Source organism: Etheostoma spectabile, chromosome 13, assembly GCF_008692095.1.
Source record: "Etheostoma spectabile isolate EspeVRDwgs_2016 chromosome 13, UIUC_Espe_1.0, whole genome shotgun sequence".
In the NCBI taxonomy this organism is placed as follows: Eukaryota; Metazoa; Chordata; class Actinopteri; order Perciformes; family Percidae; genus Etheostoma; species Etheostoma spectabile.
This window is the reverse complement of record NC_045745.1, coordinates 15932514-15945433: the sequence shown is the minus strand read 5'-3', so window position 1 is coordinate 15945433 and position 12920 is coordinate 15932514. Positions and strand designations below refer to the sequence as shown.

At 40.2% G+C, this 12920-nt stretch overlaps 1 protein-coding gene across 5 annotated transcripts in view; it reads left to right on the top strand.

Annotated features, from left to right (window-relative positions):
- rapgef6 (Rap guanine nucleotide exchange factor (GEF) 6) overlaps positions 1 to 12920 on the top strand; it is a 48609-nt gene that overhangs the window by 2824 nt on the left and 32865 nt on the right. For all 5 annotated transcript variants that reach the window (XM_032532749.1, XM_032532747.1, XM_032532748.1 and 2 more), the window contains exons 2-10: positions 1989 to 2166; positions 3719 to 3855; positions 5801 to 5959; positions 7208 to 7360; positions 8598 to 8762; positions 10101 to 10208; positions 10448 to 10651; positions 12092 to 12200; positions 12342 to 12585. In XM_032532749.1, coding sequence (XP_032388640.1) covers positions 1989 to 2166; positions 3719 to 3855; positions 5801 to 5959; positions 7208 to 7360; positions 8598 to 8762; positions 10101 to 10208; positions 10448 to 10651; positions 12092 to 12200; positions 12342 to 12585 — 1457 coding nt within the window. The remainder of the gene's footprint in view (positions 1 to 1988; positions 2167 to 3718; positions 3856 to 5800; positions 5960 to 7207; positions 7361 to 8597; positions 8763 to 10100; positions 10209 to 10447; positions 10652 to 12091; positions 12201 to 12341; positions 12586 to 12920) is intronic.

The window sequence follows — 12920 nt, the reverse complement described above, 5'->3', positions numbered from 1 at the left end:
TTAATGCCTCCATTTTCCAACTAAGTTCTCAATTGAAGGCCACTTTTTTATAGAAGTTTAACACCCTCTATAACAGCCTCTATCTGACAATATGGATTTTTGATTCTTGTTGGGTACTATAAAAATTAGTGCTACACTTTTAGCCTTGGTCTTGTTATTGCACAGTGTTGGCCTGATAAATACATGAGACAAATTTCCGCCAAGACTTTATCAGAAGTGAGGCAAAATAAAAAATATATTTTTACACTGCAACAACTTGTAGGACAAGCTGTTGTTGAGACGTTTGGTTTGAGTGTCTTTTATGCAGAATAATAAATATGGAGTATTTATTCGTGCATAGAATTTTCCTTTGAGCTGCTTTTGGTTCTGTAGCTCCTGCCTCCAAAAGAGATGTGCATCTTGCTCAACAAAGTCCAGTCCATGAAATAATTTCAGGCCTCTTTTTATTATGATCACTCAGTCATTAATTGCTGGTCACAAAGAAAAAATAATCAGGTTTCAGACAGGAACATATTTTTTTCTTGCTTGTCTATTTTTATATATTAGGCCAAATTAAATGTACATGGTGCAGAGCAGGGCTGAGTAGCTGGTGTGTCTAAATAGCTTGTCCAACCTAATTTATGAAAACAAGAGTGAGTCTGTGCCTGAAGTCGGGATGGACTGTTCCTCTTGCGTCCAGAGAAACCTACAAAACCCCTTGGCCAGTTACCAAATCTCCAAAGAACCCAAGAGCTCAACTGCATTGTTAGTTATTGAGTTCATCAAGTTCATCAAGTTCAAGTTAATGTCCCTGGGTCGTCCTCAGACTTGCTCTTTTTTCCACAACAACGCCTCAAGGAAGGAATATGGACATTGTTTCACACAACAACAAAAAAAAAAAACTGAAATAAAGTAAGAAGACAACAACACTTGTTATCTAATAATAAGAAAATGTATTACAGTAAGGAAGAAGAAAAATAAATAAATCAAAATTGATAAATTTAAGAATAGCTCGAGACAGGAAAAGTAGGCTCATTTTTGCCAGACAATTCTCTTCACTTGTAGGCATACCTCTAAGAGCTAACAGATGGCTTGCAATGCTGCCAATACCACTAGGGAGCGCCTCTTTCCACCTCTAGGTTGATGGTTTAATTCCCACCAGACCTATGACAGTCCCTATGCCCTTTTAGAGCCATACTCTGCTAACCATCTGTCTGCACCTGCACGGGGGAAATATATGAATTTTTACTGTTGGATTTAAATATTTGGCTTTTTGCCTTTGTTTTCTAGTTTGAAACTTGCTTTCAGGGGGGATTGGTATAGAGCTTTAAAGTTAGAGGGGGTATTAGAAAGCTTAAGATTTTTGACAGATTTCACTCCACTGAAAGACGTAACTTGTCCAAAGCCTTGATGTTGATTCTATAACTGACACACTAATTGTCTGAAACTATATGAAATATTTAATGAATAAAGATTATCATTCTGAAGTTGTCTGCTTTTTGACTTTACAAAGTCTTGTATTGGGCACCTTTTAATATGCCAAAAAATGTAATACAATTGATCGCTATGTGCCAAAGTCTTAATTGTCATGTAATGGCACTGAATACCCTTTAACCTCATTTCAATGTGCTTTGAATCATATCTCTTGAGTCAAGCAGGTTTAATCCTAAGAAACAAGGAAGTTTTTCCTGGCATCTGTTGCCTAGTGCTTGCTCTTGGTGGGACTTGTTGGGTTTCTGTAAATAACATCACTGAGTTCTAGAGGTCTACAGAGGTCTAGACCTGCTCTTTAATGAAAAGCACTGTGAGATAACTGTTGTTGTGATTTGGCGCTATATAAATGAAATTGAATTGAAATTCAATTGAACATGACACTCAATATAAAATGATTACATGTCCTAAAAACATCCATAAGAGACATAGATTGCATACAACATACAAGACTTCTTCCTTCCGCCCTCATACTATTACCAACTACTGTGCTGCCTTCTCCACTTTCTTTGCTGCAGGCCACAGAGAGCGAGCTGGGAGATGTGGACCTGTCCGGACTTCCAGAGGCTGCGGTGGACAGCGAGGAAGAGGAGGAAGATGAGGACTTGGAGAGAGCTTCAGACACTCTTCTGGGCCGAGACCTGGTTCGAGAGAGTCTGGAAAAAGACCCAGCCGACCGCAACGATGACGACATAGGTGAGTCTAACTCTGTGAATGGAAAGGTTATTACTTTTGCTTGTCTGTGATCAACTAATGAATAGTACACTTTATATTTCAATAAAATGCAATTAATTATAAAGAAATGTGGCACTTACACTTTATATACTTGAGGACTGTCAGTTGCTACTTTTAGACTTCTTGTACAGGACATACAGCCCTCATAGACACCATCTAACATTCAGTGAGCACAGAGGAGATACACAAATGATCATCTAGCAAAGAGACCCCCCTGAGTGGTCTCTAAACACCAGTGCCCTTCCAGTGTGTATTTTTCAGCAGGCAATCGGAGACACAAACTCATTAGCGGGACCCGTTGGGGTTCCGGAGGAGAAGGACACCACATCAGAGAGCTGAGAGGAATTGTAAAGGCCTGGCCTGCTGGGAGGCTGGCCTTCTCTTGGCCTTCACAACAGACTGGTCACACTCAGCTCATTCAGAGAAAAGAGAGAGAGGAGTTGATGGGAGGGAAGGATGAGTCTTAAGTTCAACCCTGGCTCACACAGTACCTAAAAAACCTAAATAAGTAGATTTATGTTTTCAGTCCTTGGTTGAACTGCTCACAACCTATAAATCTGATTAGGGGTAGCATGAAGACATATCTTTCTTTTAAGGGGTCAGAAAGCCAAAAAGGTTGGGAACCAGTGCTTAAGCCTATCCTACTACTACTTAAGCCTACTTAAGCATATCCTATTACTACTCATCAAATATTCATCAAAATGTTTATAATAGGATTACAATCTTATAGTGCATATAGATTTGATTACTGTGGGATCAATGACTAAATGTTGGTACATTTTCCAGGTTAGAGTAGTCATACATGAGCATTTAGTCCTATGAGAATTTGTTTACCTTGTCTAGTGTAGCTTTTATTCTATTTTGCTCACCATATCAAGGTGGTTTCAACTCACAGTAATTAACATGTACTAAACTGAATCTAAACTTTGTGATTCTGTTTTCTCATCCGACAAACCTTCTTCCAACCAAGATGCACTGTTTTGAAACACTAAGAATTACTTAAAAAATGTGATTGGATATTGTAAAAGACCAAAGAGAAAAAAGGAAAGAGACAAAGAGAAAGAGAGGAAATGAATGAGGTGATAATCGCAGGGGGAATAAAAGGTAGCTACTTAGCCAGGCTGCATAGTGTGCAGGTTGGAGCTAGGTCAATGTGTTCTCAACCAAAGTGCAGCAAAGGTAGACAGAAGATCTGTAGGGAAGGAACACGCTGTGAAAGTTTCTCATTAGGCATGAAAATCTTAGGCGCCGGTAGTATGCACTGCTCAAAGCTAATAATTGTATTGCATTTTTTTCTTTGTAGTTAAATTGACATTAGCCCTGATATGAATGTGAGACGGGTTTGCTTGCAATAGGGACCATTTCAACGTTCATTGTTTGTTTTTAAAATGCTGCTGTTTGTCAGTGGAGAAAACCCACTTTGCTTTGGATAGACAAGTCACATCGATACATGCTCTTTCTGTTCCATTCAATTTCTTTCGTCTCTGCCCTTCATTCTTTTTGTACTAACTAGAGCAACTACTGGAGTTCATGCATCAGCTGCCTGCTTTTGCCAACATGACCATGTCTGTGCGGAGAGACTTGTGTAGTGTCATGGTGTTTGAGGTGGTGGAGCAGGCTGGCACCGTCATGCTGCACGACAAACAAGAGGTATGAATAAACTAATAGCACACACAGAAATGTAAACAGAAATATCACATTTACTGTACAAGGACACTATAAAAGTCTAACGTTTTGAAGTTAATGTTCAGAATTTGAGGTTTTTAAGAATATTTTCCAAAAGTTATTTTGTTTTCATGTTACTGGCCTCTTTTTCTATATGTCCCACTAATAATAGTCACTAAAAAAACAAGACATAAAGAGAGAAGAGAAAACAACACGAAACTGCACAATACATGGAAACACACACACACACACACACACACACACACACACACACACACACACACACACACACACACACACAACACACACACCACACAAAACAACCCCAACACACACACACACACACACACACCCACAGAGGTTTGAAAGACCACATGCAGGTGTTGATACGTTTCTTTGGGTACAGACAAAGACATCCTCACCATCTTCCAGTCTATCCAAAGCTAATTCTTATACAGAAACTGGTATGTGCAAAGTCACTGCAGAGTAAAAGCCCTGTCAATCACCTGAACTGCTACACAGCTAATTAATTAAGTTACATGCCTGAGAAACGGGAGCTCTGTCATGTTTGTTTGGTTACACACAGTAGCATTAGAACCGACAGCTGATAATGGCAATGAACTGCCAGCGCCGAGCTCCAGAAAAAGAGAATCCATGTCTGCAGGACAAAACCACACACACACAAACATACACACACACACACACACACACACACACACACACACACACACACAAACACAATAAGGCAGTGTGCAGCATATGGGTGTCTGTGCCTTCATACTGTCTGTGTCGAGTCAGTTGATGGACAGGTCTCCTCCATTCTGTGTCTCTCTGGACTCGTGTTGAAGGTCAAAGAGAAGCACTTCTCCCACAAATGAACACAACTCTGCTAAGTGAGCAAGGGAGGGGAAGGAAAAAAAGAGTCTAAAGTATTCTACCAGAAGTAAAAAGAGAAGTGAGATGCAGAAAGGAGGATAGATTGCAGGTGTGAAACCAGCAAGTTATTTTACTGACCATTTTATTTCAAGAATAAGATTCTTGACAAATAATATTTAAACCACCTTTGCAGGCTGAGATAAATGTTCTACATATAAACTCATATTATGTAAAACAAAAAAGTGATTAATGCCAACTTAATGAAAATAGCCTCTAAAGGATGTTTTTGTTTAATATGTACTGTATGTGGTTCATTGCCATACCTCACCATTCTTATAACTATTTCATCATTGCTGAGAAATGAGGAGAGTGAGAGACTGACTAGAAGCAAGAAAAACAGAAGCACTGAGACATTTGGAGATTTGCAGGGTGAGAAACAGTCAGAGAATGGAAAGGCAATGAGGAGGAGAGATTGGTTAAAGTTGTGGAGGCAGCCCGGGGCACACTCACCCTCTCTCCATCCGCTCACACCCGTGGATGAATGGCTTGTTATAGTATGCCTGCCAGCATTTCCTTTTCAAAAGCCACCATAGAGACACAATACCCCTTTACCACCATACTCATACCTCACTCAACACACATAATGCTCACATTATAATACATGTCAGTTAGTAATTTATAGCCATTTTAACAGCCATTCTTGCACAGCATTAAGTTGTTGCTTGGATTGTGCAGCTTCTTCCAAATCCTTCCTTTACAGAGATATCCAGTGTGCTCTTTGAAATCTGACAATTTTAGATAACATTTGCCAAGTGATGTTAATGATGAGTGTTACAGAGTGAAACATACTGCTTTATTCTGATCCACAGTCAAACCGTTATATATTTGACGCTGTTGCTTGTACACACTACCCTGTTACTACATAAGAGTAGTTTCGGAATATTTTGTACACATGGATGTAAAGTATATTGATTTAGCTTTGGAAAAATTTTAGTGTTTGATATTGTATGCTCAATGATTTAAAAAAATGTTGTCTCTGTGTGCCTTTCTTCAGCTGGACCTCTGGTACGTTATCCTTAACGGGGCAGTGGAGATCAGCCATCCAGAGGGAAGAGTGGAGACTCTGTGTATGGGCAACAGTTTTGGCATCTCACCCTCACTGGACAAACAGTATATGAACGGAGAAGTTCGCACCAAAGGGGACGACTGCCAGGTAAGGAGGACTGATAAAGAATTTTTTGTTTAATAAATCATTAAATAATGGTTGAACTGCTAACTGGAAGATGTTTATTTACACTTACAGCTTCAACATGATTATTAACAAAATCCTTTTGCAACAACCTGTTGTAGCTGAGAAAGACGATGATAGCATTTTAGTTTGCTTAAAAACTAATATTTTTGCTTGCACTGACACATGGCAGACTAAGACAAGGGTTTGTCAGCTAGAGGTAAATCATATATTTAGTGATATAATATTGCCATTGTGACCTGAACAGTCATGCATTTATTATAATGAATTATTGATTTTCATAATAAACCATGAAGTCAATGATTTTGAATTTACTTTACTTCATTTTTGATTTAATTTGTATGAAGGGTGTGCCTCCTTTTAAGTCTTGCACAGCTTTACATTACTGCATTACTTTTTTTATACCACAGTGTAGAGGTTTGCAACCACAACTAAATTATGATACATCTGAATTTAAAGATTTTCAATTTCGCCTTCCCCACATTTATAATAAAAGGTGACATTTGTAGGTTATGATAGCATTACATTTGGCATACCTTTTAAATGTATTGGGCGTCAGTTAAACCACTGTAAAAGTCTGTTGCACGTTGTCCTGTAGTGCTGTATTTTTAAGACGTGTTTACAAATAGCCATGCAGGTTTTGCACAGTCCTGATATAGAGCTAGGATGTGATGGTAATGAGTTTTCAAATGTGAAAGTAGCTTAGCGTGTACTTGCGGTAACAGCCTCTCTGTCTACACTGCTCAGTTCCTCCAGTGCACGCATCATTTCCTGTCTTCAGAAACACAGGAAGTTGCAGAGGTCAGACTTAGTGAGCCAAATGCAGAAATCGATAATTAAGTTGAGGGAAGCGCAGCAAGTGACAAGGCTTTAGGGTAGTAAAGAATCATGTCTTGCCACATTCTGTGCAGTGTGGTATAATGGGAAGTTAGTATAGCTCCAGTGTCAAATTGAAGGATGCTTATGCGAAATGGCTAGATGAGAGGATTTTGGACCACCATAGGTACTCATGTTGAGCCTTTTTTAATTGAGTTTAGTTAGAGGGAGAAATTGTGTTGTTGGACCTTCCTTCATCCGTCCATCCCTCCCATGTCTCTCTCTGCCCGCCCTCATGTTTCTTCTCTGCTGTTGTTTGAGTACCCGACTGTGGTGCCCAGCAGTGTTTTGCTCTACTACAAGTTCACCCGCTTTCCCCATGTCATCCTCGACCAGTTCGTCTGCGTTGCCCAGGAGGACTACTGGCGCATCCTCAACCATGTGGAGAAGAACACGCACAAGGTGGAGGAGGAGGGGGAGATCGTGATGGTGAAAGAGCACCGTGAGCTGGACCGCAGTGGAACCAGGAAGGGACACATTGTCATCAAGGTTAGTGATTTCAAATGTTAGAATGATGCACTGTTAGATTTGATGGAACTGGAGTTCAGCCATGGTTCAAGAAAGCATTTTGCTCTTTTGAAGTGTCCACTGAAATTCTTGAGGTTCAAACGTAAGCTCAGACTAGTATTCCCCCAGAGCTCAACCTTTGTTAACTGACTCAATATACCGTATAAATACATTCCACCTTGTTCCAGAACATATCCTAAACAACATGAGGCAGGGAAGGACACAAGGACATTAGGAAAGTTTAATGCCCAAGGTTAAGATGCATGCTAGCAGGCTAATAAGCATGTTTAATCTTACCTAAAGCTCACCCTTTATCTCATTATTATGTACAAAATATGCCAAAATTCCTTGGATCGATTTGACTACCACCTCATTATGAATCGCCCTCCCATATAGTGTCTGCAAAAACATCAACGCAGCTGCTCGGCGTTCTTAGTTGACCGTTCTGAGGCACCATTAGCACTATTAGTGTTTGCCGGAGCATTTTCTTGTATGCTACGTTGCAGTGCGCTCCAAGGCTTTTTGATCCTTTCCCCGAGCCTCCAGAGGCCGCCAGGTATTGATCGGATAATGGGCCTGAATGATTCTTTTGGCCACCCTTTTCAAGGAAGGCTGTTGGCTCCAAAACATGTCCAGTGGAGATGAGTCAATTCACAACGGTTAGCATCTCCGCTTATGATTTTGTCTTTGTTTTTTTTTGTGTCAGACAAAAGTGGATGCCTTTCTAGTTTCTGTTCCCTCTAAAATGAATCATTTCCCCCAGAAACCTCTGCTCTGATGACATTTACAAACTCGCTGAATCCACAAAAGTAGAGTTTATGTGTCTTGGATGTTGTATATCTGCTACTTATGAATAGAAATTAAAATATGTAGATGCCTGTGTGTGTGCATTTGTGCATTTGTGTGTGCGTGCGTGTTTGCATGTCTTTGTTTTATTGATGGGAGACTGACTGCTTAGTTCAATAGCTGTATCTTTATAGTTTATGTCCTTGTCATTATTATGATTTATGTCGACATTATTTATTCAAATCATGCCTGTTTGCTTCAACGAGTGAGTATGCACTGTATGCTTTTATATGCTTGCGTGTGCGTGGGTGTCTGTATAGAATATATGTGCCCCTGTGTCATTTCTGCTGCCTTACATGTGTATGTATTATTTTGCGCTGCATATTTTTCTCCACGTATCCTTATGTGAGTGTGTGTATATTTTTCTCCCTAGGGAACCCCAGAGCGTCTCATCATGCACCTGGTGGAGGAACCGTCGGTGGTGGACCCCACCTACATTGAGGACTTCCTGCTGACATACAGGACCTTCCTGTCAAACCCCATGGAGGTCGGCAAGAAACTGCTGGATTGGTTCCATGTTGACAGCCTCCGGGACACAGTGAGTTTGTGTGTGATCGGCTGGTTTTGGTAGTTTCAGGTATGTTTGTACAGTACGTGGGTTGATGTGCACGTTTGTGTGTGTCTGCACAGGAGAAGAGTAATAAAGCAAAGGTTTGTGTGTGGACCAGCAAGATTTGTATTTGTGTCTGTACTTTTGAGTTCGTGTTGGCATAAGAGTGGACATGATAGGTCAAGTTGGCTGGAATGGGAATTTTAAGGCGTTTCTGTGCAAGTAAATATTGCAGGGTAGTAGTGATGTGTATGCATACTCTCCTATCAACACTCCTAATGTTTTGTATTCATGCATGTTGATGTGTCACTCACATGCTGATCGATTCAGCCAGCTCAGCAGTCCTTGAGCTCAGCATTGATTTGTTCATGCCTGACACTCCCATTGTCTATAACTGCTTTAACCTAAGATTAGGCTTATACAGTCAATAGTCTTTATGTGATTGTCATGCAAGTTTATGAGCTTCAGCTCCGTTTAACAGGATCTAATCCTGTACATAACGATCAGCAAAAAAGAATCAGAACATGGAAAGAGAGGAAAAGAGATGCTATTAAAAACAAAACAGAGTGAAAAGTGGACATTGATTAATTGATGCTCTGTGTTAATATATTGGTTGCTGCTCTAGAACAATAGAACAACCTGTGTAAAGCTGCAGAAATAATTGTTTCCGAATTTCCTTTGCTTAAAGTTTTTCTTCTAATTATTGTGGGGCAGAATGAAGCAGTCAACCAGTTGTTAAAAAATTCTCTCCAGCCATGCACATAGTCATTATTTAGCCTCCCTGCTGTTTTCAATGTTTTACAGTACTAGCTACTTAATGTTTTATTTTTTTTTCAGAAAATAAAGACAGATAGATCTACAGTATAATTGGACTGATTAAAATCAAAAATCTGACCATTAGGGCTGCATTTTGTTAGGGCAACAGTTGTAAAAATTGCTTGGCACAGATTAAAGTTGATGTTAACTGATTGAACTATAATATATAGATGATACATATTTAACAAGGGCAGTGTTTGACAACATGGTAACAGTGTTAGGAAGGAAGGACTGCATTTAAAGCCCTCATGTTGCCAAGCATTTAGCCTGCTAAAGTATGGCTGAGCAACTTCCAGCTCCCAAGATCCTGCAAAGTAGTTAAATAGGACCTGTGACCCAACACCTACAGTATAAGCATTCTGCAGAGCTCTCAACACATTTCTTGTCAAAGCAACACATACTCATATAGTGCAAGCACTGGATAGAGAGATTACATTGTGACATAAACTGTCCACAAAGAAGTGTATGTTTTGTTGCTCCACTAAATAAAGTTGTCATTTTGTCTGAAAGGTGACGAGAATAGTGCTGCTGTGGGTCAACAACCATTTTAATGACTTTGAGGGTGACCCAGCCATGACACAATTCCTGGAGGACTTTGAGAAACATCTAGAAACCACAGTAAGATCAAACATCACTTCAAACATATTCTTTACTTCTGTTCATCTTTTAATTTGTCATTTTTTATTCAGTCGATTTAGTTAATTTAATTCTAGAGTCCCTAGAGACATACCATGTGTTATCATTTATATTGCCACGTAAAAACAACATTGCACACCTCAGTAAACAAAAGCTAATTTAAATGCAAGACTCCTCTTCATTCAGCTCATCATTTTCCCATTTCTTTCTCTCCTTGTCAGAAAATGAAGGGCCATTTGCGGCTGCTGAACATAGCATGTGCAGCCAAGGCTAAGTGGAGACAGATTACTCTGCAGAAGGCATCCAGGGAGTCACCGCTCTACTTCAGCGTACAGGGCGGCAGCGAGAGAGGATTCGGCATCTTTGTTGAGTCGGTAGAAGTAGGGAGCAAGGCAGCAGAGGCCGGACTCAAACGGGGAGATCAGGTGAGAGGACATAAAATATAGAGTTCTACTAGATGATGCACTGCTACCTGTGTTTTTTTTAAAGAAAGACATAGGAGAAAAGTTCATACAGAGCTTATAGTACGCTTGCTACATTGCTATCCTAGCGAGTAGCATTTGTGTAAATACCTAGATTTGAATTAGGGCTCTTCATCCAACCATATAAAAATAGAATATAGACATGATTCAACTAAATTATGAGATACAGGTAGCCTGAAAATCCAGACCCAAATCCAAAAAGGGTTAAGGGTCTGGCATTGGCTATTTCGAGGGGCGTAAATCTCGCTGCACACAATTGTATAACACTATGACCAATCACAACAACTCAGGGTGACTTATCTAGAGCCCCATACGCTTAACTACCAGCGGAGCTAACTGGTAGATTAGACTGTTGCCATATCCGGTCTCGCAAAGGAACGCCGTCTTCTGTTCCACTTTAAGATAAAAACCCAAATCTAACTCATTCATTGTAGCGGTGTTCAACTGGTGTTCATCCGTAGCATTCTTGCAATATTTACTAATGACTTTGACGTTGCAGTGGCTGTCGTCATGCGTTTAGCTCACCTCTGGCCTGCCTGTATCAGATACACCGATGTGATTGGTGTAGCCCAGAGACATGTGCATAGTTAATGAGCAGCATTACTCGATGCCAGGGTAACTCTCTGAGCAAATTTAAATTGTGCTCTCGCGAGAACTCTGGATTTCCAGGGTAGGATACAGGTGGAGAGGGAGTAAACAGCACGAAGTAAGCATCCATTTCATCTCACACAGTCATCTTTACAGAAGGATTGCAGTTTTGGTTTTGACCACTTTGTAAGGTTTTAGGATGTATAGTCTCATGATCACCAGGTCTGCAGTCTTTTTTTAACATCTGATGTGACAATGTGAACAAGAACTTAGAGGCTCTGGGAACAATCTCCTCTTAGTGGCTTGGCTCAGAGTTGAAGCTTAAACTGCAGTAAAAGAAACAGAAATGCCTGAGAGGATCTGTAAGAAACAAGGAGAACATGATATCAGACAACCAAGTTATTCACATTCCTTCTTTAAATTATTTGATGCAGGTCCAAAAATAATTCTATATTGCCTGATATGCCACATTTTCTGTTTGACTGCTTATTTTTTATATTTATATTTAACATCTGCAAATTGTACAAACTTTTTCTTCTAAAGGTGACATGGAAGAACAGTGTGTATATTAAGCTACTCAGCAGTCCGGCTGCACACTTCAGTTTTTGTGTCATTTTTAGAAGACTACTGTATAACTACATTGTTCACTTTTTGCATTTAATAAACTGCTTATAGATATGCTGACTGACAAACCAGAATACAACGGATGTCTTTCAGATTACAGTCAAAAATAAAATTGGTTGTGAAGGAAATTCTTTTTACTTCTGCTATAACTGTATCATTGCTTTGTTTCAGATCATGGAGATCAATGGTCAGAACTTTGAGAACATCTCCTTCTCCAAAGCTGTTGACATTCTGAGAAACAACACACACCTCTCTCTCACTGCCAAAACCAACATATTTGGTGAGCAAAGTCAGAGTATAATCCTCACACACTAATGCACATAGAACACCAGCCCCTTCAATGCATGTCAATGGCCAACTGATCATTTGAGATGATGAACATTCCCCCTCCTCCTCTCTCTCTGAACCTCCATCCTTCTAGTCTTCAAAGAGCTCCTCAGCAGGATTGTGCATGAGAAGAAGAATGGCGGGCCTCACATTCCCAAGATCCAGGAGAAAAAAGGCAATCGCTTTTCCATCCCAGACCTTCCTGGAGACATGGAGTTTCCTACAGACCACAAGAGCACCAGGAAACTGAAGGCCAACACTGTGTCAGGAGGACGAAACAAGATCAGGAAGATGCTGGAGAAGACGCGCTTTAGTATACTTCCACCCAAACCATTCAGGTAAGATTTATGTTAACACTGCTGGCTGGCTGTGTATGAATGGGAATAAAATTGATTTCAAGTAATATTTCAGTCTAGATATTAAGACTTTGTACATACAAGCGTTACAGGCAGAAGGACACCTGAGGCCTGTACTACGAATCAAGATCAACATGTCTTGGATTTCTTTCAGTTACCTGGCCTCACTAACCCTAACAACTGTGGTCCCGCATAAGCTGTGTCACGACAACTAGTTCAATCAACCCAGGGTTTCCCAATCTAGCGATGCGCGCGTTCACATGAAAGAGGCGGTGTTTCAACAGCATGACCAATTGCAAACATCTACCAGAGCCGCA